Source organism: Elgaria multicarinata, chromosome 3 (assembly GCF_023053635.1).
Source record: "Elgaria multicarinata webbii isolate HBS135686 ecotype San Diego chromosome 3, rElgMul1.1.pri, whole genome shotgun sequence".
Taxonomy (NCBI): Eukaryota; Metazoa; Chordata; class Lepidosauria; order Squamata; family Anguidae; genus Elgaria; species Elgaria multicarinata.
In genome coordinates, this window is record NC_086173.1 from 102815758 (window position 1) to 102841915 (window position 26158).

Genomic DNA, 26158 nt, shown 5'->3' on the forward strand with positions numbered 1-26158 from the left:
GAGGGAGGGAGGCGGGGTTGGAAAGAGCAGGCCATGTGTCATGCCGAGGTGGGAGGGGTGGGGGTGGGGCAGGGTCTATGTGAAAACCAATTTTTGTCTTTTATCCTTCTGGAAACTCAGACAGATTAGTGTGGTAGCCTTCACCAGGCCCTTGTTGAGCGGTGACAGGTGTTGGGGAGAACCGGCACTGGTATGTGGCTCTCTGGCCTTCCCCGAGAGATCCATCTGAAGGCAGGGACCTCTGTAGGTTCGGTTTCATGCTGGCTTCTTCAGCAGGGTTGGGTTAGGAGTTGTATCGAGTCTTTTAGTGAGGTAGTGCTTGGTGAGGGAATTGTGAGGGTTTTCCCGGTTCCCCCTCCAGCTTTTTGTAGTGATTACTCTCCCTCTGCCCCCCTCCCCCGGCACTGCTGAGGGGTCCGTCCACAGGTTCAGCAGGATGCGTTTTAGCTGTCAGGCTCCTGTTAACCACAGTGAGTTGAACCTCTTACAGAAGGGATGCTCATAAGAGTCCTGCCACTGCCTGTGTGTTTATTGACACTGTGATTGGACTGGCCTTCTTCCTCTCTCTCTCTCTCTCTCTCTCTCTCCACAGAACTGCTTTGTTAATTTATTTCATGAAATCCAAGTATTTATTTGGGGATTCTTTACTCTTTTCTGCTCCTTCCTGGCTGAAAACAATGCCCTCTACTGAAAGCAGTGACAGTGCACAGGATGGTCTGTTTGGGGTAGAAGTGGGGAGACAAGTAGACTGCTTGAGCAAAGCAGAGTGCAGGGCCAAACTGGAACACCCCTCCCCTTTGAAGTCTGATTCCACATTTCTTCAGCTGATAAGGCATCAAGCAGTCGCCTCTTCGGAGAAACATGTGGCGTTATTACAGGGGGTTACTTTTCAGGGTTGGATGGAGTTGTGCTTGCTCAGTAGCTATTTCTCTTGCAGTTGTTCGGATACTAGACAACCGTAAGGCTGGTGTTACACTGGCTCTCACCGTCTGTTGAAGAGGTGGGTTACTGAAGCAGGTCCCCAGCATTCCAGTGTCCAAACATAGGAAAGATAAGCCTTTGGGGAGGAACGTCCTCTCCGCCCTGTGGCTGGGCTCTGGTCCAAGCTTGCTCCATTATGTGTCGTCATGTGTGTAAGGAGGAGCCGTTTATTCTCACATAAGGTTTAAAGAAGTAAGTAAGTTGCATGGGATAGACAGAGAACTCCGTGTCTGCCTTGCTCTCTGCTGCCAGGAGGGATACATCGGGATGGTAGGGTGACACCCCAGAGCTTGTCTTAAGAGGTAGCACCAGGTAAATCAGTCTCCATTATTTCAGACTTCTGAAGTACTACCATGCCAGAGAAAGAGGGGGAGGTGCTGCACACTCATGGCAGGTTACCCATGATGACAAGGGATCCGTGAGAGCAGCTACCAGAAACTCTTGCTAAGCAAGTCTTTCCGGGATACTGCTTCTGACCCTGTTCTCACATTATCGTTGTGATGTGTTTGCTGCAAAGAAACGACTGGGGTTCCACTAATATGATTAAACGTGTCCCACCCCACATGGAAACCGCGTCTCTCACATTGACTCACTCATTCTCTCTCTTTCTTTCTCACTCTCACACACTCTTTCTTCACCCCCCTGGCTTTCACACATGCATCTTTCCCTACAAAGTTTGTATCCCACATGAATTGACAAAGGTAATGTGAGAATTGAGTCTTTGTCCATGCTGTTGGAGGTCTACCAAGCCTCACAGTTAAAGAGATAGTAGCTAAGTGTTCTACATATTGTTTGTCAGAGATGGTTCCGAAAGAAAGCTCTGTGTGTGTGTGTGTGTGTGTGTGTGTGTGTGTGTGTGTGTGTGTGTGTGAGAGAGAGAGAGAGAGAGAGAGAGAGAGAGAGAGAGAGTCTGTGTGCACACGTACACTTGTATGAATCATTAAAAGCATGTAATGTTGGGCTTTCTGACTGTCTTTCTCTGTTTATTGGACACTGTCTGTCAAACCTAACTTCACCATTCATAGAAGCCTTAGATTTACAGTTAGCTATGCAAATTACTTTAATTATTTTAAAATAAAAACATTAAAATAGTGCTTTCTTCTTTAACATATCCTAGGAGTTGAAAACCGAGGGGTTCTGAGCAAACTTCTGGACAACTTGTCTTTGGATGCACCATGGGAATAAAAAAACAAACAAACACAAACCCCCACAAAAATAACAAAGCCAATTAACTGATGGTGTCCATTCGCCTTTCTCCAAAGACTTGGCCATGGTACGTCTGTGAATCATGCCCTTCTGTGATTTGTATGTGTCCACCTCATGCAAAATATGATGACACTGATTGTACTGTAAAATCACTCAGATGTCTTTTGCAACCCTTTAAGTGGACTTGGGGACTGGATGTAGGCAAGTGGGGGGGTTCTTGCTGGAGCAGCAAGGATTCAGGGCTTCTGAAGCTGAAGCAGTTTTTGGAGAAGGATATTGTTCCGTTAGGTTTCAGGCAGATCCCTCCATCTTCAGTGTGCATTGTTTTTGGCAGCATAGCTGATAACAAACTGAGACATCTTACTAGCTCCTGTTTTGACTTCAGTGGAGTAGTGAAGTTCACAAGGCAGGCTAACATATTCTGGATGCCATGTTTGTGACTTCAACCAGTGCTTTTTTCTGATTCTCTTGATCCTTTTGAAGAATGTACAAGGGCTCCAAAGGAGTCACTGGGCGAGGCAGGCTTTTAGCACATCCTCACTATAATGGGAAGGATGTTCAATTAGGGGAATAGATACATTTGGGATTAAGTAAATCAGGCTCTGTACACACCTTTAAAATAGGAATGCAAGATAAGATAGCTATTAGCACTAAGAAATGGTGTACACCTGTAACTTACTACTCTGGCCACTGGATGGCAGCGTTGCATCACATGGATTATTTAGGTTGAAAAATACCTTATTTTGAAAAACTGGCTTTTGTACTTCGTTAAAAAAAAACTATGAAAATGTTAAGTCTGTCTGTGCACATCTCTCTCTGCCTCTCTCTCTCTGTCCCCCTCTTTGTCTGTTTGTCTGTGTTTTTTAACTAACCTTCTTATGTTAGCGGAATGCTTGATAACGTATTTGTACCACTGACAAACTCCACTCCACCTCCCTCCCTCTCTCTCTCTCTCTCTCTCTCTCTCGTACCTTCAGTTAGACTAACCACTTTCTGTAAACTTTGGAGAGAAGTACATTTGTTGGGACAGATGCCTCTATTTCAGCAAGTGCCTGAGCTGGGTCTCTTTCCACCCATAGGGATTTAAACTAACTTGTCCCCCAGAGATTGAAATCATCCTTCCCCAGCACTTGCCAAGAGAGACTCCCATTAGCATTGGGAATGAAGATGACATTCTTCTTCTCCTCTGCACCCTTGTTGTTCCCCAAGGGCACAAAAAATACCCTCCTTCTCAAAACACTCCAACTCTCCCAGGTGTTCAACATCCCCTCAGAAGCTGTGGCTTCTAGCAACAAAGGGGTAGCTGCTGTGCCTTGTTTGTGAAGGGTAGAGAGTGCTTGACAAGGGAGCTGGGTCAGAAAGGCATAGTGATGTGCATAGTAGAAGGTCAGAAGGTTCCCTTCCTTGATGCAGCTATAACCCCCAGGAATGTAGTAGCCACTCAGAAACAGCACATATGGTTTGTGTTGTGGGTAGATCGCTGGATCTAACCATAGCCACTGGGCATCCCTGTTTCCTTTATCTCCAGTACCATTTCTTTCTCTTGCTGTCTCTTAGTTAAATTCCTGGGGCTAACTATGATGGGCTCTGCTTGGGCCTGTGTGACTTGCAATTCTAAATTTCAGACTAAAAATAATTAAAGAGGGTAACTTGTGGTATTCAGGTTTTTGCAGATGCTAACATGGAGCAGAGACATCTCGGTGCCCTTGGCTAAGGCCTTGGGATGTTTGGGGACAGTCTTGCATACCCCCGAGAGCCTTGGAGATTTGTGTAATCTCTGGGGCATCCTTCTCGGAAAATATTATTCCTTGAAAAGTAATTCCCATATAGTGTAATATTTATCCAGCATCCTTAGAGCAACCTAACCAAGTCCAAGTGGTGCAGAATGAAACTTGACCCCCCCCCCCATCCTTACTAACTGTTTCGGGGAAAGAGGTGACCTTAAACTGTGACATTTTCTGGACCTTGATAGTACGCTCTCAGTTCTGCTCAGCTTTGGGCAGTTTACAAATGAAAACTGACCAAGATTTTGTGTGGACATACATTGCCTATGATGGAGTAGCTTTCACTCATTTGGTGGACTGGGCAACCTCTCCCCCAGCCATGGTAAGAATTACATGTGTACATGCATGTATGCTAATTTCCGGGCTCTGTCTCTTTGTCACTCTCACGACCATGATATGGAAACTAGGATGGTCTCTGTGAGATGAAAGTAGGTTTGGTACTCAGTGGGTCCTATGGAGTTCTATGGGACAAAGTAAACTGGGCTGCAATCTGGGAAGCAGTTTGAGGAGCTGAAATCTGATAACAGTCCCAGACAATGCTGCCAGGTGTCCCTGTAATTTACAGGCATTCCTCTCTAATGATGGACGTTTTGCTAGTTTCGAAGAAAGCTGCCTCATATTTTGCTATCTAAATTATGGGATCGAATGACAGTAATGCATAAGTCAGCAACATTCTACATGTGTTTGCACTGAAATCTTGGTTTAGGCACTGTAGGTGTAATTACTAAACTGGAGGATTTTTTAAAATCTGTGGACCCACTAAACAGGGAAATATACATCAATAGATTCAAAAAATATCTTCCCTCCCCCCCCCCTTTTAACACCCAAACCATATTAAGCCAAGGCTGCTGATTTACAAGTGAAAAGACGTATAGCCCTTGTGGGAATGTCTGCTCTTTGTAAGGCACACAAGAAAGCAGATTCTCTGGAAAGCAGGAGGATGCTGCAAGTTCAGGGAGGATCAGCAAAGAATGGAAGAAGCGGGCTGAGGAGCTGCCAGAGAAGGGGGATCTTTTCTTCTCCTTGAGCTCTTTATTGAAACAAGACCACTAACAGCTGCCCACAGCTGCATTGCTTGTTAGGTCTTATATTATTAGCTTCCCAGCTTGTGTTCTCTGTCCCTCCATTAAATCCATTTGTACAGGGGAGCTGAGTGAATCCAATGGTTTTCTTGGTTTGTTTTTGTTCTGCCTTTAGTTTGTGGCCTGTCTTTTGTGACCGAAAAAAAGGCATTTCTGTAGCAGGGTCAGTTGGTCGGCTGGTTGCACGCATGGGTCATGTGCTTCCCTCATCTCTCTGTCTAATGGGATGTGCTCACCTGATCTCCCAGAACAGAGACATTGAACAATTTTGTTGTTTATATGATGTATTTATTTTTACTTGTGTTTCATGTCATTTTTTTTTTAAAAAAATAATAAATTGTAAGTTGGTATAATGCCTATCAATTCTCTCTCCTTTTTTAAAAAATAAACTTCAAATGTAACAAATAGCCCATTGATTTTGGTCTGGAATGCATTTGGCCTTTTTTTTCTGAGCAAATATACTCTGGATGTAATCCAACTAAACTTAGTTGTGAATAGGTCCCATTTAAAGCAATGTTACACACAGCTTACTTGTTATATTGGTTTCAATGGTACTTAAACGACAACCAGCTTTAGTCAGATAGGGGCCTCTGTCTCTACAAAAGATGAGTTTGTTTAATATTTGAAGTGGGAAGGTTTAATTCTGTGATAATCAACCTCTGGATCAGCTAACCACTTAAGAGTGAAGGATGGGTAAGACTGCCTGTCAAGGAGTAGATATTTGCCATCACCCAATTTCAGTCCAACTTCTCTACGAGTGAACTAACAATTTTTTCTACAGTTTGCCCCTTGAGTTCTTGCTGAAACAGGCTTTTACCAAAGAAGCCTTAAAGCACAGCTCAGGTTAGCTTGACAAGCTTAACGCTCATAAGAATATCCAAGCCACAAAATAATATTTGCCACAAAGTACAAATGCGTTTTTGTGGTCGGTTCTGTTCAGGAAGCAACTCTACTTTCTAGAAGGAGCAGCAAGTTGAAGTCTCTCTGCCCTTTCATCACAAACACCAGCCACTAAATGATTCCCATTTGATCTCTTAGACCATAGAGAGATTAGTAGAACAGTCCTACTATTTGCTGCTAGGATGGTCTGTTGGAGGCTGTTGGGTGTCACTGAGGCAGGTGCTAGAGATTACTAGTCATTTTCTCTTTCTGTATCACTCTCAATGTGACTGATTTCCAAGATGGCAACAGAGGAAGGATTTCTGAAGATTTATTTCAAGTGACTCCAGTTCTGACTAGAAGCTGCCTGAAGCAGAATCTATGATAAATATCCTTGTACTTCTGCTGTTCTAATGGTCATTGTAAGTGACTGGGAACAGGTAGTAACCATGACTCCTTTCCTACACATGAAGTGATAAAGTTCTAGCCTAGGGGAATCTGAAGAACCACTTTCTCATGTTTAAACACCCCATACTGAAGCCTATACAGTGACATTCATACATGTGTACCTGCCCAGATAACTTTTTAAAAGGACAGTTGTAAGTAATCAACCCCATTTTCCACAACTGATTCAGGCATTGATGGTAGACATTGCTAACCAGGAAGTTCATATTCTGCTGAATGAACTCAAAATGTGATTGGCTGAGGAATTCGAGTATTTGGAAAGTCAAACTTTCTATTTAATGCAGCTCCGGCTGTGTGATATTACTAAATGGCTGTCAGTTACTTTGATTTTTGCACCTCCAATTATCCAGAGATATCTCAGTCTCTTAACATCAGCAATCCAACCAAAAGCTCTTGAATTCTGACAAAATCTGATATTATGTTTTGTTGCATTCTTTTAAGTTTGGGCTCAGTTTCTTCTGGCAGATACTGAAAAGGGCTTCACTTGATGCATCAAAATGAGAGGTGAGTAGAAAAGTGCAAAAATTCAACACTGCAGCAATGTTTCAATGGAACCTAAACTGTATTTTCAACACAGGTTAGCCATAATTATGCCGAGGTAGATATATTTGAATTCTGTAAATTTAATGCTCTGTAACTGGTGCTAAAAGTTAGGTGGGATGAGGTCAAATGACATCCCAGTTCTTTTCAAATAGAATTAAAACCCATCCTACTTCTTTTCAACAGAAGTAATGGAGTCTGGCCTAATTTGAGATGAAACACTCCCACTTAAGCACCATTCAGTAGATTATGTTTAATATAATCTGTTTGGTAATTACCTCGCATGCTAAAAGTGGATGACTCCTTTTGAAAATCTTTGAATAAAATACTAAAGCAGATAATAAAGGGAGATAGCACAAACTCGCTACCATGTGGAAATGCCAAAGATGGAGGTGGTCACCTCCTCCTCTATGCCCTTCTCTTGACCTTCAGTCTGGTCACCACATTAGTTCCAGTCAAAGGTGCACATGAACTAAGGGGTTATCTCATCATGATTTCAGACCCATGGCCCTCCATGACCCATTTTTAAGTTGGCAGTGCTCGTAGTTGAACCCAAGTTCTTTTACATGCATAGTATTTTCTGTCAATGCGCTATGATGCCCTGCCTCCACAAGAATTAGAAGGGAGGCAGGAGCAAAGGTAGGATGTTAAAAAAATGATACTAGAATGAAGAAGATCATGGTTGTCCTTGGTTAGAGCACACTTGAACATAATCTGATGTGCCTACTGTCAGATTGAAAGCTGCTTCACATACTAATACATATACATGAGACAAGTATACAATTGCAACTATATGTATGATAGAGGTACCTGCACCAGTGACTTGGTGTTGGCCAATATTGGGAAATCTATTTGCCACTACATAAGTGTTGAAGCACCCAATAATCTTTAGGGAAAAACCCAACTCCATTCCCACCATTCCACCGTCCTCCAGACTAACAGTGGCCTGGCATATAAGGGGCTCATTTCGCACAATTCTGTATACTCTCATAACAGAGAGCACCACCACCTCCCCATTTAGACTGACCTGCAAGTGTCAGGACTACAAAAAGACTGGTCTGAAACTGGTATTGCCATTCTCTGTAATGGTCACCATTTATTAGGAAATCGAAAGTAAAGAGAACTGTCCAAATAGGTGTTACAGGGTGTGTAAAGAGCTTAAAGCTCTCTCCTTTCCAGTCTGTACTGAGGAGTGGTCTTGCCAGTAGTCAACCCAGGCTAATCAAGAGATCCCACTGTGTTCTCAGGAAGCCACATTTGGTTCTTATGTGCTCTTTGCAAGTGTATAATTTCCTCAGCTTCCTTGAAGAAGGTTAAAAACCAACTTGACAGCTTGAGGAAGGACAGACTGGAGCTGCTTGGCCTTTGTAATGGAGGCCCCAATACTGCAGGCTTTTCTGGATAGGGCTGAGTCGCTAACAGGTCAGAGCCTGGGCCTAGTGAATCCATCTGCTAGCTCAACATCACTTACAGAGGCTCAGGCTGCCGACGCACTCGGCCTTTCTTGCTTTCTGAGGGATGCTGCTGCCACTTTGGGTTCCAGACCTTTTGCCTTCGCCTCTTCCTTTGCTGGAGAGCATTGCAGAACTCATCCAAATTGGTTCCAGGCGCTCCCAAGGCCCATGAGTAGCCTTTGTAATGAAGCTGTAGCTCTGACATTGGGATAATGCTGTGGTGACTTCCGGCTTCTTCTGCACTTTTGCTGAGCCTGGAGGTTAAAGCTTCCATGGCCTGGTGCCCGATGACGCGCAGGCTGTAGTAAGTGAGGATCTGGGAAAAAGCGTGCTCCATCCCTTGGCACTGGTAGATCCCAGCATCCTCTCGTGCCAGCTGACTAATCAGCAGCCCTTGCTGTAGGACTGAGAAGCGGCTGGAGCTCTCAATCTGTAAGGAACACAGAGGGTATCTGTTCGTTGAATATTCTAACCAGCTGTAACCAGAGGGAAAGCAGTGGGGCCTGCAATGGCAACCTGCTATTCAGATTTCTGCTTATCCCCCTCTCCCTTTGCACAGCAAAAGAGGCTGATGTCCCCCATTGCTCCCCAGGTCCAAGGAAGCCACCCTGCTCCTCAGTGAGCTTTTCCCCAGTACCTCCTCCGGGGCTACTGTGTTGCTGCGCTGCACAAGCCAACGAATAGAGGTCTGGGGGGAATGTGGAAGGCACTCGAGAAACGTTGAGTTGTTCTGCACACCAAATACCACTTTTTCTTCAGCCACGGGGATTCCTTGCATGAAAAGAACAGGAACAAGAGTACGTGACTGGAGGGAAGGAAACATTTTCCAATTCTTTTCCCCCCTACAGAAACTGTTAGAGCACTCTCAACCAAAAACCCTCTGTGCCTATAGGGAAAAAAGGCACACACTTTTCTCTACTCCTCCAAAGTATTAACATCTCTCAGCCCTGACATAACACCGCAATTCTGTATTGCGCACCCTTAGAATGGCTATTTGATAGAGCCAACATACGGATTCCATATAATGGATAGCATTTCTTTAGCTTGGCTTAGCAAAGGTGTGCAGAATCACAGGTCTGGGGTCCCAATCTGGCTGTCTGGGGTCCCCTAGAGGGCCACACACCCTTTCCCCTGCTCTCCCTCCCCACAACTTTGTTCAATTTTCCCCAGCTTTTTGGGGGGCAGTTTTCCCTTATTCTAAACAGATTGATATGCCTCTCCTAAGGCTTAGTTACTGGTGGTAAGAAATTTAAGCTAAAGCATTGGTGGTATTTTTTTTTTTTTTTTTTTTGTATGTTTGGCCTTACCCCCTTTTTGCCTTTGGCCCTTCCCACCTCTGGGATGTGGTCCCCGAAAGCTTCTCCAAAATGGAATTCAGCCCCCGAGCTGAAAGAGGTTCATCGCTCTTGACGTAGTGGGAGAGCCAGAGCTCAGTAGTAAAGCTCATGCTGTGCATTGGGCATTTGCATTCGCTTTGGACAAATCCCAAACTGAATCAGACCAGACCAATCAGCAGGTTTCCAATCAGGCGTAATGAGCAGGGCTCCTCCAAATCTGTCCAAACTTAATCTGGCTCCTTCTGCAGCCTTATAAGCAATTCAAAGGGGCACAGAGACCAAGGGTGAGAAAGATGCCTACCTGAAACCATGGAGAGCAGCTGCCAGACCGTGTGGACAGTACTGAGTCAGATGGATAAAGGTCTGATGGATATGGTGGCTTCCTGTGTAACCTATACCATATATAGCACGCACGTGTGCGCGCGCGCACACACACACCATGCCTTTATGCTCCTTTGCTGGGGAAAGCTACACCTGATTCCGTTCTTCCTCTCATGCAACTGCATATACTATAAGGCATATTTTTTAAAAAATAGAATTGTAGGGGAAGTATTGGATCCAGCCTGACAAACAGGTCTATGTGAACATTGAGCTTGATTAGCCCTCAAAATAATGCATTTCTTTGTGGCAGGAGGAGTCTGAAGGGCCCAATATTGCAGAGTTGTCTGGACAGGAACGCGGAACTAAAAGGGCTCAGGAGTGTGTGCCTGGTGAGTCCAGCTGGGCATCTTCCATCCCTTTGCAGCTTAGATGAACGAGCTTGCCTCTGATTAGGGAGTCGTAAGAGATTATGAAAATAGCCTACCCACAGGTGTGGAGGTTCAGATATTTGTGGTATACTGGCTGGACAATTTCTTGACTGCTAGTATTCAGCATTATCAGGATATTGTTTCATGTCACTTAAATAATGCAGTATCTGGAACTCCGTTCTTTAGATGTTGCCAGACTCAGAATCCTAAAGGGGCTTGAGGGGTCAACTCTGCAATAGCACTCCATACAGACGCCTCATATTGTGGTAGGGGATAACCAGGGCCCTTAACCCCTGTGTTGGGTTAATACTATTTCAGCTATGCAGATGGAACACTAATTGGGGTAAGGAGGGTGTTCTGCTACTACTGTGGGCGTCCTTCACATTTAATTTTCTCCAACAGAATGGGTTGTTCACTCTGGTAAGGAATGCAATCAGTCTTCCTACCCCCTACCATTGGTGTTGGAAACTAGTACTTGATTTAAATGTTTCAGCTCCAGTAATTGTTTAATGCTTTCCATTACCATATCAAAGAGTTGACTAATTGTTCACTGGCAGCTCCTCCCTGTCAGAGGTGAGAGGGTTATGAGGGGGGGGGAGAGAGAGAGAGAGAGGCAGGCTATGAAGTGCCTTCCTGCACTTTAGGAGAGCATGTATGTGCTTTCCAGAGTTTAAACATCTGTCAAAACAAGTAAGGTTGTGTGTGTGTCCTCTCCCAATGAATTAACATTCATTGGCTTAGATCCTAAGACCTGCCAGAAGAGTTCAGCTCACAGAATGGGGCTTTCCCACCCACCCCCAAAAGATGCCTCTGGGGGCTGGGGGACCCTTGAAAATCACAGGGAAGGGCCGCAGCTTGGGTGGGGAAAAGAATTGGATACCCCCTCTTCCACTTTCATTAGGGCTTTTAGATCCGGTCCACTGCTCTTCGCTATCCCTGGAAGGTACATGCAGACGTCATGGCTGCACTTGGGGATAAAGGATCAAGAAGATATTCCTTGCTTTTCCCACAATATACAAAAATGCCAAATACAGCAAGGGAAACGCATCCTGGCACATTATATGTGTGCGCGCACAAATGTGCGTGTTTCAGATGCAAGGTACCATTTTAAATTGCATTTGAATAATTAATTTTAACTACTACCTCATCAGAGATCTCAACAAAAGAAAAGTCAATGGTGAGTAAGGAGAACACAGTAGGGGAGTTTATCTGCCGTTTTTGCAGGTAAGCAATTTAGAGTGCAGTACTATCCAGGCCAAAGTGGGGATCACCATAATGGAAGCGCACAATGATAAATGCATAATGCAACTATTTCACCCCAAGCTAGGTTGAGATTGAGGCCCTACGGTACAGGTGCAGAGTACGAGCACCTTACAAACCAACATAAATCCCATCTAGAGGAGTCTGCACAAACCAGAACCAATGCTGGGTTTACATTAACATCTGTGACTAAATCCCAGACTGACAGTGTTTATGGAAACTCAGGTGAGCACCTCAATTTATCCAGCTTTTGTACAGCTGTGGCTAGATTAGTAACAAATGGCCCTTGACAACTCCCACCCTCAATGTAAATCAATGTGCACTTTAAACAAGATGAATGTCGTTTTCGAGGTGGTCTTTGTGTGTGTTTAACCCTTTTCCATTTAAGCAACTGTTCTGTTTGTTAATCTCTCTGGCAGCACTACGTGATAAAGAGGACAAGCTTCTGGCAAAGATGATTTTGAGGTATACTGAAGCCTGCTTTGGTGCAAAGGGCCGAGTCTCCACCTCTGAACTGCTGTGTGAAGTACTCCTCTTACTAATCACCCAAGCTGCTCACTGGTGTGCCCCTTTGACTCACCCTTTGCAGCATCCTGGCACTGACTCATCCGGTTGGCCTTCAGTATGTTTTGGCATTGCGCTCGCCTGCAAGGGAGACGGTTGAAGCATAAGCTTAGCAAGGTTGACGTTTCAGAGTTGTGCAGCCACACCAATGCTCTCAAGGAGGCTGGTGGGCCAAGCGAATGAGCTAAGAGGCAGTGCATACCAGAGCTCTGTGTCTGTGCAGCAACAGGGTGGCTCAGCCCTTGGAAAGAAAATGTAGTGGATGGTGGGTGCACCCAATGCTCAGTTCCAAACAAGTTAATCTCATCTTGGGTTGTTGTGCTCTGCACTGAAGACAGTGCATCTTCCCCATTCCTTCTCCCAGCCAGAAGAAGTGATGCACGCCTCACCTCGTATGAGGAGCATTCCTTTCTCCAGCCTCTTTCCCTCTGCAGTGGGCCTGTAATCTTGTGTAATGAAAAAGAGAAATACTGGGCTGAGAGTGAGTGCCCATTGCTTTACCTTCCTCGGGGCCAGCAGGTGCGTAGGTAAACAAGAGGCTGGGGTTGATGTTCTGAGCAGAGGCTTGTGGAGAAATAAGCACGGGACCTGGAGTTGGGTGCCCTTGCTGAAGTGGGAAGCTGGCCAGATCAGGCAAGGTCAGAGACAGTCCAATTTATCAGGTTTATGCTTGTCCTATGGTCCAAGGAGAACCCTAGACTGGCAGTCTAGAATACCCATTCAATGCACTTTTTCATGTGTAGATTGCAATCCCCACCCCTAAACCAAGGGTATTAAGTGTTTGAAGGACAAGGAGGCACCCTCGCAAAGGGGGAGAGGGAAAAGTTAAGGCCTCACCTTTTTTTAGTGAGCAGGTAGGGCCTGCATGACTTGCCATCCCAGGTGCAGTAGGGATCTCTAGCAAGGCAGCAGTCGGCACAGGCTTTGCCATAAAGTTCACAGCGATGTAGGGAGAGCTGGACCAGGCTGTTGGTGCTGCTCACAAACACCTCCTGCTGCTCACAAAACCAAGAAGGCCAAGAAGAAACGTCAATTTATTTATGGTTGGAGGAAGCCTGCTCTGAGAGAGGAGCTGCTGATAGACTGATGAAAACAGACTTACCCTCTTTAGTGAAAACTGCATGTCTAGGATGGCTGAAGGCATCTACAAGAAACAGAGGGCAGCAGACACTTCAGTGGACTTTGAAAACTCCCAGCCAGAATTCAGTGTGTGCATCCCTAAAGTACCACCCCCAACTATAGTTTCGGGTGTCCATGAACCTAGCCTGCCTGCTTCCCCAAATGCTTGTATGACAACCAGTGCCGGCTTCAGGTCTTTGAAGGCTTGTGGGAAAGACATTCTTAATGGGGGGGGGGGGGTCCTTCAGTGAGTCGACCTTCTCACCACCATTGTCACCATCTTGCTATGTCTCTTCATCCTCTTTCTTATAATTGCTACCACTTGTTTGCTTGACAGATAGGGAGCCAGTGAGCAACTTGTGGCATCTATTGTTCTTCCTTCTCACCCCCACTATTGTCTGGGCCAGAGCAAGAGGCAGGCGAGCAAGCAGGTTGTAAGGGTGAAGAGGAGGAGCAAGTCCAGGGGGCCCTTGCTAGGGTGGGAGCCTTTGGCAGGGGCCCAACCATGCTGACCCTTGACATCGGCCCTGATGACAACCTTAGTCCTAAAGGGCCAGTTCAGGAGCAGGTTAGCATTAGAAATGTGTTCCTCACGCTTTGCCAGCACTAAAATGTCACAGGGGTGGGGGGCTTCCATTCTCATCAGTAATCATGTGTATGCAACCATGTGTATATCATCATTATCATCATCATTTCATTGTTTATTAATTTATACCTGCATTATTTCAAAGGTTCACAAGGTAGATCAACCACCCACATTGTCAGTATGCAGTTCGGCTGTCTGCCCAGACACCAACGCAGGGAGGCAGAGATCGCTCTTTTCCACAGTGGGCAGTTCGCCATTGCTGCCCTTCCATTTTGTGGGCTGACACAGCACTGTGCAGCACGGAGGGGCAGCAAACTATTCATGGGGTAAGAGAGCTCTCTCTCCTGCCACGGGAAGTTTGCTGCCTTTCTATGCTGCTTGGTGAGAAAGGGAGTGCCTTGCTCACCCTGAAGCATGGGAAAGCTGTTTTTCCCCAATCAGCAGAGTGGGAAAGGGGATCTGGGCGAGAGGTTGGCAGGCCACATGGGAAGACTGAAGGTTCCCAATATGCATTCTCAATCTAGGTTACTAGAGAAGGAGCTGCTGCTACTTGCCTGAATGTGGAATGGTGGAAACCACCCTATCCCCCACCCCATCTCCCTAGAAAAGATAAAACTGCCAATTTCAATACTACAACACAATGGATTTCTAAAGCCTGGGGATTTCTCGATGGAGCTGTGCCCATAAAGGCTTTAAGGCTGAAGGAGGTTACCTTTGAAACACTGATCTCTTCCAGGCTAATCTCCTGAGGGTCTTGTCCTCCGATGCCAGCAATCCCCACCTTCAGCACTTTGCCTTCATCTGTGGGGAGCAGAATGCAAGGACATGTCAAGGGCAAAGGGACTCTGTCAGCTCTTGCTGCACAGAATGACTAAGATCTGTGAATAATCCATAGGTTTGGCCTGCAGCGGGACGGTTGACTACACGTGGACGTTGTCTGCTATGGATTATTCACATATCATAACAGTCAAGGTGTGTCAAAGCCGTTGATCACAATGTCCAGCAAACCATCTCTGAGTGATCCTTGTGTCACATATGCCATAGTATTAAATGGAGGCTGATAAACATTTATTCATCTGTCGACTCTGGATAGTTCTCAACATGCAGCATAAGCTTCAAAACATCCTGAGAGCAATGCTACATCTCTTGATCTCTTGACTTACAATGAGGGTCACATACACTGAATCAGCCAGAGAGGGATGGTACCAATTCTGATTCTATTTGCCCCTAGTCCGAATGATCTCTCATGACAAAACACTGTAGGACTGGCAACCAATTAAAAACAAACAAAATGCCATTCCATAACGTGTGTGGACCTCTGTACCAGTTGAGATACTTTTGTGTATAAAACCTGTAACATTGAGCTTGTTTCCAAAATGCTTTGAGTAAAAAGCAGCATAATTATTATTTTCACATAATGTACTTGCTTGAGGTATATAACCCCACATATGTGCATGAAGGAACCTACTTCAGTTCACCATTTATTTATACACACACATACACTTTGGGCCACCTTTTGGGGAATAGCCCAACATCCAACCGGAGATTTCACTGTGTCATCCAAACACACCCACTCATGGTGTGTTATTCAAGCTTTAAACAAGACTTGCTTAATCCATGACTTAGGATACAGTTTAAGCAAGGGTTGTTTAACCCTTGAATAACTCACAATGACCAGATTCAGATGACATGTCACACGCCTTGATTAAAATGGTGGCCACATTCACCCGACACATGCCAAAGCTCATTGTGGGTTAAATAACCCACAATGAACTGGCTATGTCATGCAAATTGGCCCTTTAAGTTGAGGAAGAGAACCTATAGTTTGTTGTTGGGTTGTGAACTCTGGGTTGTTTGTGGTTGACAACCCATAGTTAAACCGTAGTGCACTGTTCACATGTAATGATGGCCCACGATTCAATGGCCAATTGTTACTCTGGGTTGTCATGATGTATGTGCTTCTTTTGTAGTGCCCTCGCCCCCATCCTGCCTGCAAAACAAAAGCAGGCAGGATGGGTAGGGGCAGAGCAGTGTCGCTACTTGGCAAGTTGCGGCTTTGGGGATTTCTCTCACAACCACTTCCCTTTATCCTACACTAGAATGCAAGCACAGGTTCAATCTACCATGTCCACCAGCATGAAGTACAAAAGCAGAAAGCTTTTCTTATGATCACTAGAGCCTGTCAAGTCCTTGACCTGTACCTAGGCCTGCCGCCTAACTATTGATACAAATTTGTAATGTAAAATATGCCCTATATCTGAAAAGGAAGAAAACCCTCAGAGTTTTGGCTCTCTACAACAACTGTTTTAGGTTATCGAATATGGAGTTCTCAAAAATCAAGCACTCAGCACTGCTTGGATAATTGTTTTGTGGCTCAGTATTATTTTTTTCTGCATTCAACTTATATGGAGGTTATTCCATAACCATAATTTTTTTGACCATTTCCATACCTTTTTCCAGCTGTGATAGATCTTTCCCGGGATGGAACAATCAGAAGAACTGCCTGCTGTGCTCAAGATGTGGACTTATGAAGGATATTTATACAGAACTGTTATGATATTTTCTTTGTTATATTTCATCTCTTTGCTAAGAGTTTCTAACTTTGTTTTGATAGCTGCAATGCACTGATGTTTTCAGTGATCCCTATCCAAAATGACAGCCTATCATTTCAGTAATCCTGCTTTACATTTTTATATATTTTTAAATCTACATCTTCCCATTTTCTGCAGAGAATCTGGTTTTTAGTGGCAGGATAAATGTCTCAATTGGTTGTTTGAAGGGTCACTTCTTAGTCCCAATTTTACTCAATCAATAGAATGGTAGTGTACAAACAATGCACACTAATGGGTTGACACTCTAAGAGATCCATCAGACGAGTGTTTTACTGCACGCTTATTACTGGGCACTCATGGATTTTCGCAGGCCCCTCTCATGATGTTGTCTGCTTCCCATGCGCTTCCCGTCCCTTCTAGCCTTCTTCACGCCACAAAAAAAACCCCACCCCAGTAAGTCCGACTTATTTTTTTGAGATGGAAGTTGCCGCTATCTCCTGCTGTGTGCAGGAGAAGCAGCGTGATCAAAATGGCCCACATGCACACTGAATGGGCCACGTGCACATTTGCTTCCTTTTGCAAAAGAGGAGGTAATGAGGGACAAACGCGCAGGTGGAGAAGTGATGGTAAGCAAACGTGATTTCCCCCTGTGTGATGATGCTTTTAGCCAAGCTAGAGTGGCAGACTAGTCAGTCAGAATTGTCTTGCTGCTTTTTCCCTATGAAAACAAAGTGTGGCATGGATGGGAATGGGGCAGCTAGATGCCTCCCCTTGCCATTGCTTTTCCCCAGCTGTTTTCTCCTGGTGGGGCTCTTTGACTGGAAGTGCCCTCCATGGGGAGAGAAATGGCTGAGGAAAAGAGGGTTCAAGAAGAACTTTGTAGAGATTTTAAATTTCCCCTGTTTGGATTATACCACCATCACATCTAACAGCAAGCCAAGTCTCAGCTGCAGAAATGTGTTTTCAGCAGGAATGATAAGAATTAGCAAACTCTGCCCTCCAGTTATTTGGCAAGACATTCTTAAACGTCTTTGCTCAGAAGTAGACTTACTGGGGATTTACTTCCTAACCAGCATAGTTAGGACCACAGGGCATTTTGACTGGGGAAGCTCTTACATTTCCTGCTATAGCCTACGTCTTCCTTTTCCATGCTGCCATAGTGCTGTGACACTTTACCAACCCTCACCTCCCTTTGCTTACTGAGCTGGAAAGACCAGAGGAACACATGAAAAGAGGTACATTTTAACGCACAAAGATAATGGGGCATCTTTGCCTAGGGCCCCACTACCTGTTCCAAGGAAGAGGACGTCGACATGTCCAGCTTCTGTCTCCACCCTGTCCACCAACAGGTGCTGGATCTGGAAGGGCACATTGACTCTCATCAGAATGGGTTTCCCATGGAGTGGATAGATAGGCTCCCACATCAGGTGGTGGGTGCGCATGAAGCTGATCACTTCATCGGGAAAGTCCTTTGTTGACTGGAGGAGTGGGTCATATGTTTCACTGGGACACTGACAGAGAGAAAACATTGAAAAGGAGAATGTTAGTAGACCATCAATGTTCATGTTTGACAAACAGTAGCTTTGAGGTTCTGTAGCAAGTAGCAGTGGAGTACCTTAGGGATGACTAATTTTGTACACTCATCTATGGGAAAGCATGGCATGATAAATCAACTTTGTCCTGATGTGACTGTCTCACACTTCTCTACAACCTTCCTGGGAAAAGCTGTCAAGAGCAACCTGTTGAATTTGACACATCTTCTGTGTCAAATTCAACAGGTGGGGTGTTTTGGGTTTTTTATTTGACATGCAGAGAGGATCTAGGGATCTCCAGGTAGGGATAGGAAAGGATCCTGTCTGAAACCCTGGAGATCTACTGCCAGTCAGTGTCAACAATATTGGGCTAGATGGACCAAGAGTCTGACAGTTTCCTCTTTTCCTTTGTGTAGATGTGGATCTGGGCTCACACACTGTTCTGGGGATACTGATGCGGGCAAACTGAAGGGACGCTCGGGTGCAGCTATTGCTGTTAATGGTTAAAAAGAGCTATATATCATTAGGGCAGAAGCGTGGGCTGCATTAACTCTGCGCCATTGTTAAAGTGTCTATGCAACAGCCAAAGAAAAGAAGAACTGCGACCTTTGTGCCTTACATACATACCATTCCAGGACGGGGATAAGGGATGCGTCCCTTATATTCCACCCACTGGTAGTCCAAGCCTTCCTTATGTGCAAAGGGCCCACTGAAAGCAGCCCGAATGGCTGCCAGGGAGTAAACACATACCGCAGAGCCAGTAAAAATGCCACTGGAGAAAAAAAGAATTGTGATGGTGGCAGGATTGACTGGCAAACTCTAGAATCATACTCTGCTGGCACTGTGGATCATGCATTGTGCGTTTCTGCAAAGCAGTGACTTTGTAAGATTTCTATCTTAGAAAAGAGACACATTGCACACTATAGAGCCTAAGGAACTTGACTCAGAATATCCATTAGATCAGGTGTGGGCAACCCTTTTGGGGTCAAGGCTCACATTCCCTTGGAGGAAAGAGGTCAGGACCACATCCTGGTAGTGGTGGTCAGGGCCAAAGGCAAAAGTGGGTGAGAAATCAATGTCAAAACTGGGTGGAAACACCCTGTTTCTCTTGCCTTCATTTATCCATTGTATAATCACACAACCATTTGCTCTTCCATTCATATTAACGCTCTCTTTCTCTCTTTATTCAGTCACACACAAACATATGTACCTACTGTATATATAATCTCAGACAGATAGAGCAACACATCCTCAAACATCCTGTTTCCTCTCAATCTCCCCCCCCATTCTTTATTTCTTACACACACACACACACACCTACTCCCATTCTCATTTTATTATTTATTACATATATCTCGCCTTTTTTCCTCCAAGGAGGCATACACAGTCCTCCTCCTCCTCTCCATGTTATCCTCACAACAACAACCCTGTGAGGTGGGTTGGGCTGAGAGTATGTGGCTGGTCCAAAGTCACCCAGTGGTAGGGTGACCATATGAAAAGGAGGACAGGGCTCCTGAATCTTTAACAGTTGTATTGAAAAGGAAATTTCAGCAGGTGTTATTTGTATATATGGGGAACCTGGTGAAATTTCCTCTTCATCACAACAGTTAAATCTGATCACTCTAATATAGCTCCTGCACCTTTAATTGTTGTGATGGAGGGAATTTTTTTGTATGTTTGGCCTTACCCCCTTTTTGCCTTTGGCCCTTCCCACCTCTGGGATGTGGTCCCCGAAAGCTTCTCCAAAATGGAATTCAGCCCCCGAGCTGAAAGAGGTTCATCGCTCTTGACGTAGTGGGAGAGCCAGAGCTCAGTAGTAAAGCTCATGCTGTGCATTGGGCATTTGCATTCGCTTTGGACAAATCCCAAACTGAATCAGACCAGACCAATCAGCAGGTTTCCAATCAGGCGTAATGAGCAGGGCTCCTCCAAATCTGTCCAAACTTAATCTGGCTCCTTCTGCAGCCTTATAAGCAATTCAAAGGGGCACAGAGACCAAGGGTGAGAAAGATGCCTACCTGAAACCATGGAGAGCAGCTGCCAGACCGTGTGGACAGTACTGAGTCAGATGGATAAAGGTCTGATGGATATGGTGGCTTCCTGTGTAACCTATACCATATATAGCACGCACGTGTGCGCGCGCGCACACACACACCATGCCTTTATGCTCCTTTGCTGGGGAAAGCTACACCTGATTCCGTTCTTCCTCTCATGCAACTGCATATACTATAAGGCATATTTTTTAAAAAATAGAATTGTAGGGGAAGTATTGGATCCAGCCTGACAAACAGGTCTATGTGAACATTGAGCTTGATTAGCCCTCAAAATAATGCATTTCTTTGTGGCAGGAGGAGTCTGAAGGGCCCAATATTGCAGAGTTGTCTGGACAGGAACGCGGAACTAAAAGGGCTCAGGAGTGTGTGCCTGGTGAGTCCAGCTGGGCATCTTCCATCCCTTTGCAGCTTAGATGAACGAGCTTGCCTCTGATTAGGGAGTCGTAAGAGATTATGAAAATAGCCTACCCACAGGTGTGGAGGTTCAGATATTTGTGGTATACTGGCTGGACAATTTCTTGACTGCTAGTATTCAGCATTATCAGGATATTGTTTCATGTCACTTAAATAATGCAGTATCTGGAACTCCGTTCTTTAGATGTTGCCAGACTCAGAATCCTAAAGGGGCTTGAGGGGTCAACTCTGCAATAGCACTCCATACAGACGCCTCATATTGTGGTAGGGGATAACCAGGGCCCTTAACCCCTGTGTTGGGTTAATACTATTTCAGCTATGCAGATGGAACACTAATTGGGGTAAGGAGGGTGTTCTGCTACTACTGTGGGCGTCCTTCACATTTAATTTTCTCCAACAGAATGGGTTGTTCACTCTGGTAAGGAATGCAATCAGTCTTCCTACCCCCTACCATTGGTGTTGGAAACTAGTACTTGATTTAAATGTTTCAGCTCCAGTAATTGTTTAATGCTTTCCATTACCATATCAAAGAGTTGACTAATTGTTCACTGGCAGCTCCTCCCTGTCAGAGGTGAGAGGGTTATGAGGGGGGGGGAGAGAGAGAGAGAGAGGCAGGCTATGAAGTGCCTTCCTGCACTTTAGGAGAGCATGTATGTGCTTTCCAGAGTTTAAACATCTGTCAAAACAAGTAAGGTTGTGTGTGTGTCCTCTCCCAATGAATTAACATTCATTGGCTTAGATCCTAAGACCTGCCAGAAGAGTTCAGCTCACAGAATGGGGCTTTCCCACCCACCCCCAAAAGATGCCTCTGGGGGCTGGGGGACCCTTGAAAATCACAGGGAAGGGCCGCAGCTTGGGTGGGGAAAAGAATTGGATACCCCCTCTTCCACTTTCATTAGGGCTTTTAGATCCGGTCCACTGCTCTTCGCTATCCCTGGAAGGTACATGCAGACGTCATGGCTGCACTTGGGGATAAAGGATCAAGAAGATATTCCTTGCTTTTCCCACAATATACAAAAATGCCAAATACAGCAAGGGAAACGCATCCTGGCACATTATATGTGTGCGCGCACAAATGTGCGTGTTTCAGATGCAAGGTACCATTTTAAATTGCATTTGAATAATTAATTTTAACTACTACCTCATCAGAGATCTCAACAAAAGAAAAGTCAATGGTGAGTAAGGAGAACACAGTAGGGGAGTTTATCTGCCGTTTTTGCAGGTAAGCAATTTAGAGTGCAGTACTATCCAGGCCAAAGTGGGGATCACCATAATGGAAGCGCACAATGATAAATGCATAATGCAACTATTTCACCCCAAGCTAGGTTGAGATTGAGGCCCTACGGTACAGGTGCAGAGTACGAGCACCTTACAAACCAACATAAATCCCATCTAGAGGAGTCTGCACAAACCAGAACCAATGCTGGGTTTACATTAACATCTGTGACTAAATCCCAGACTGACAGTGTTTATGGAAACTCAGGTGAGCACCTCAATTTATCCAGCTTTTGTACAGCTGTGGCTAGATTAGTAACAAATGGCCCTTGACAACTCCCACCCTCAATGTAAATCAATGTGCACTTTAAACAAGATGAATGTCGTTTTCGAGGTGGTCTTTGTGTGTGTTTAACCCTTTTCCATTTAAGCAACTGTTCTGTTTGTTAATCTCTCTGGCAGCACTACGTGATAAAGAGGACAAGCTTCTGGCAAAGATGATTTTGAGGTATACTGAAGCCTGCTTTGGTGCAAAGGGCCGAGTCTCCACCTCTGAACTGCTGTGTGAAGTACTCCTCTTACTAATCACCCAAGCTGCTCACTGGTGTGCCCCTTTGACTCACCCTTTGCAGCATCCTGGCACTGACTCATCCGGTTGGCCTTCAGTATGTTTTGGCATTGCGCTCGCCTGCAAGGGAGACGGTTGAAGCATAAGCTTAGCAAGGTTGACGTTTCAGAGTTGTGCAGCCACACCAATGCTCTCAAGGAGGCTGGTGGGCCAAGCGAATGAGCTAAGAGGCAGTGCATACCAGAGCTCTGTGTCTGTGCAGCAACAGGGTGGCTCAGCCCTTGGAAAGAAAATGTAGTGGATGGTGGGTGCACCCAATGCTCAGTTCCAAACAAGTTAATCTCATCTTGGGTTGTTGTGCTCTGCACTGAAGACAGTGCATCTTCCCCATTCCTTCTCCCAGCCAGAAGAAGTGATGCACGCCTCACCTCGTATGAGGAGCATTCCTTTCTCCAGCCTCTTTCCCTCTGCAGTGGGCCTGTAATCTTGTGTAATGAAAAAGAGAAATACTGGGCTGAGAGTGAGTGCCCATTGCTTTACCTTCCTCGGGGCCAGCAGGTGCGTAGGTAAACAAGAGGCTGGGGTTGATGTTCTGAGCAGAGGCTTGTGGAGAAATAAGCACGGGACCTGGAGTTGGGTGCCCTTGCTGAAGTGGGAAGCTGGCCAGATCAGGCAAGGTCAGAGACAGTCCAATTTATCAGGTTTATGCTTGTCCTATGGTCCAAGGAGAACCCTAGACTGGCAGTCTAGAATACCCATTCAATGCACTTTTTCATGTGTAGATTGCAATCCCCACCCCTAAACCAAGGGTATTAAGTGTTTGAAGGACAAGGAGGCACCCTCGCAAAGGGGGAGAGGGAAAAGTTAAGGCCTCACCTTTTTTTAGTGAGCAGGTAGGGCCTGCATGACTTGCCATCCCAGGTGCAGTAGGGATCTCTAGCAAGGCAGCAGTCGGCACAGGCTTTGCCATAAAGTTCACAGCGATGTAGGGAGAGCTGGACCAGGCTGTTGGTGCTGCTCACAAACACCTCCTGCTGCTCACAAAACCAAGAAGGCCAAGAAGAAACGTCAATTTATTTATGGTTGGAGGAAGCCTGCTCTGAGAGAGGAGCTGCTGATAGACTGATGAAAACAGACTTACCCTCTTTAGTGAAAACTGCATGTCTAGGATGGCTGAAGGCATCTACAAGAAACAGAGGGCAGCAGACACTTCAGTGGACTTTGAAAACTCCCAGCCAGAATTCAGTGTGTGCATCCCTAAAGTACCACCCCCAACTATAGTTTCGGGTGTCCATGAACCTAGCCTGCCTGCTTCCCCAAATGCTTGTATGACAACCAGTGCCGGCTTCAGGTCTTTGAAGGCTTGTGGGAAAGACATTCTTAATGGGGGGGGGGGGGTCCTTCAGTGAGTCGACCTTCTCACCACCATTGTCACCATCTTGCTATGTCTCTTCATCCTCTTTCTTATAATTGCTACCACTTGTTTGCTTGACAGATAGGGAGCCAGTGAGCAACTTGTGGCATCTATTGTTCTTCCTTCTCACCCCCACTATTGTCTGGGCCAGAGCAAGAGGCAGGCGAGCAAGCAGGTTGTAAGGGTGAAGAGGAGGAGCAAGTCCAGGGGGCCCTTGCTAGGGTGGGAGCCTTTGGCAGGGGCCCAACCATGCTGACCCTTGACATCGGCCCTGATGACAACCTTAGTCCTAAAGGGCCAGTTCAGGAGCAGGTTAGCATTAGAAATGTGTTCCTCACGCTTTGCCAGCACTAAAATGTCACAGGGGTGGGGGGCTTCCATTCTCATCAGTAATCATGTGTATGCAACCATGTGTATATCATCATTATCATCATCATTTCATTGTTTATTAATTTATACCTGCATTATTTCAAAGGTTCACAAGGTAGATCAACCACCCACATTGTCAGTATGCAGTTCGGCTGTCTGCCCAGACACCAACGCAGGGAGGCAGAGATCGCTCTTTTCCACAGTGGGCAGTTCGCCATTGCTGCCCTTCCATTTTGTGGGCTGACACAGCACTGTGCAGCACGGAGGGGCAGCAAACTATTCATGGGGTAAGAGAGCTCTCTCTCCTGCCACGGGAAGTTTGCTGCCTTTCTATGCTGCTTGGTGAGAAAGGGAGTGCCTTGCTCACCCTGAAGCATGGGAAAGCTGTTTTTCCCCAATCAGCAGAGTGGGAAAGGGGATCTGGGCGAGAGGTTGGCAGGCCACATGGGAAGACTGAAGGTTCCCAATATGCATTCTCAATCTAGGTTACTAGAGAAGGAGCTGCTGCTACTTGCCTGAATGTGGAATGGTGGAAACCACCCTATCCCCCACCCCATCTCCCTAGAAAAGATAAAACTGCCAATTTCAATACTACAACACAATGGATTTCTAAAGCCTGGGGATTTCTCGATGGAGCTGTGCCCATAAAGGCTTTAAGGCTGAAGGAGGTTACCTTTGAAACACTGATCTCTTCCAGGCTAATCTCCTGAGGGTCTTGTCCTCCGATGCCAGCAATCCCCACCTTCAGCACTTTGCCTTCATCTGTGGGGAGCAGAATGCAAGGACATGTCAAGGGCAAAGGGACTCTGTCAGCTCTTGCTGCACAGAATGACTAAGATCTGTGAATAATCCATAGGTTTGGCCTGCAGCGGGACGGTTGACTACACGTGGACGTTGTCTGCTATGGATTATTCACATATCATAACAGTCAAGGTGTGTCAAAGCCGTTGATCACAATGTCCAGCAAACCATCTCTGAGTGATCCTTGTGTCACATATGCCATAGTATTAAATGGAGGCTGATAAACATTTATTCATCTGTCGACTCTGGATAGTTCTCAACATGCAGCATAAGCTTCAAAACATCCTGAGAGCAATGCTACATCTCTTGATCTCTTGACTTACAATGAGGGTCACATACACTGAATCAGCCAGAGAGGGATGGTACCAATTCTGATTCTATTTGCCCCTAGTCCGAATGATCTCTCATGACAAAACACTGTAGGACTGGCAACCAATTAAAAACAAACAAAATGCCATTCCATAACGTGTGTGGACCTCTGTACCAGTTGAGATACTTTTGTGTATAAAACCTGTAACATTGAGCTTGTTTCCAAAATGCTTTGAGTAAAAAGCAGCATAATTATTATTTTCACATAATGTACTTGCTTGAGGTATATAACCCCACATATGTGCATGAAGGAACCTACTTCAGTTCACCATTTATTTATACACACACATACACTTTGGGCCACCTTTTGGGGAATAGCCCAACATCCAACCGGAGATTTCACTGTGTCATCCAAACACACCCACTCATGGTGTGTTATTCAAGCTTTAAACAAGACTTGCTTAATCCATGACTTAGGATACAGTTTAAGCAAGGGTTGTTTAACCCTTGAATAACTCACAATGACCAGATTCAGATGACATGTCACACGCCTTGATTAAAATGGTGGCCACATTCACCCGACACATGCCAAAGCTCATTGTGGGTTAAATAACCCACAATGAACTGGCTATGTCATGCAAATTGGCCCTTTAAGTTGAGGAAGAGAACCTATAGTTTGTTGTTGGGTTGTGAACTCTGGGTTGTTTGTGGTTGACAACCCATAGTTAAACCGTAGTGCACTGTTCACATGTAATGATGGCCCACGATTCAATGGCCAATTGTTACTCTGGGTTGTCATGATGTATGTGCTTCTTTTGTAGTGCCCTCGCCCCCATCCTGCCTGCAAAACAAAAGCAGGCAGGATGGGTAGGGGCAGAGCAGTGTCGCTACTTGGCAAGTTGCGGCTTTGGGGATTTCTCTCAC

The 26158-nt window shown here is 45.5% G+C and overlaps 1 protein-coding gene across 1 annotated transcript in view; it reads right to left on the reverse strand.

Annotated features, from left to right (window-relative positions):
* Positions 1-8381: 8381 nt before the first annotated feature.
* The window catches only part of LOC134395109 (semaphorin-3D-like), a 44751-nt gene continuing 26974 nt past the window's right edge, over positions 8382-26158 (reverse strand). The window contains exons 12-17 of the mRNA XM_063121116.1: positions 24798-24886; positions 23483-23524; positions 23218-23375; positions 22397-22461; positions 9029-9162; positions 8382-8821 (exon numbers count right to left, since the gene is read on the reverse strand). Coding sequence (XP_062977186.1) covers positions 8405-8821; positions 9029-9162; positions 22397-22461; positions 23218-23375; positions 23483-23524; positions 24798-24886 — 905 coding nt within the window. The 3' untranslated portion in view covers positions 8382-8404. The remainder of the gene's footprint in view (positions 8822-9028; positions 9163-22396; positions 22462-23217; positions 23376-23482; positions 23525-24797; positions 24887-26158) is intronic.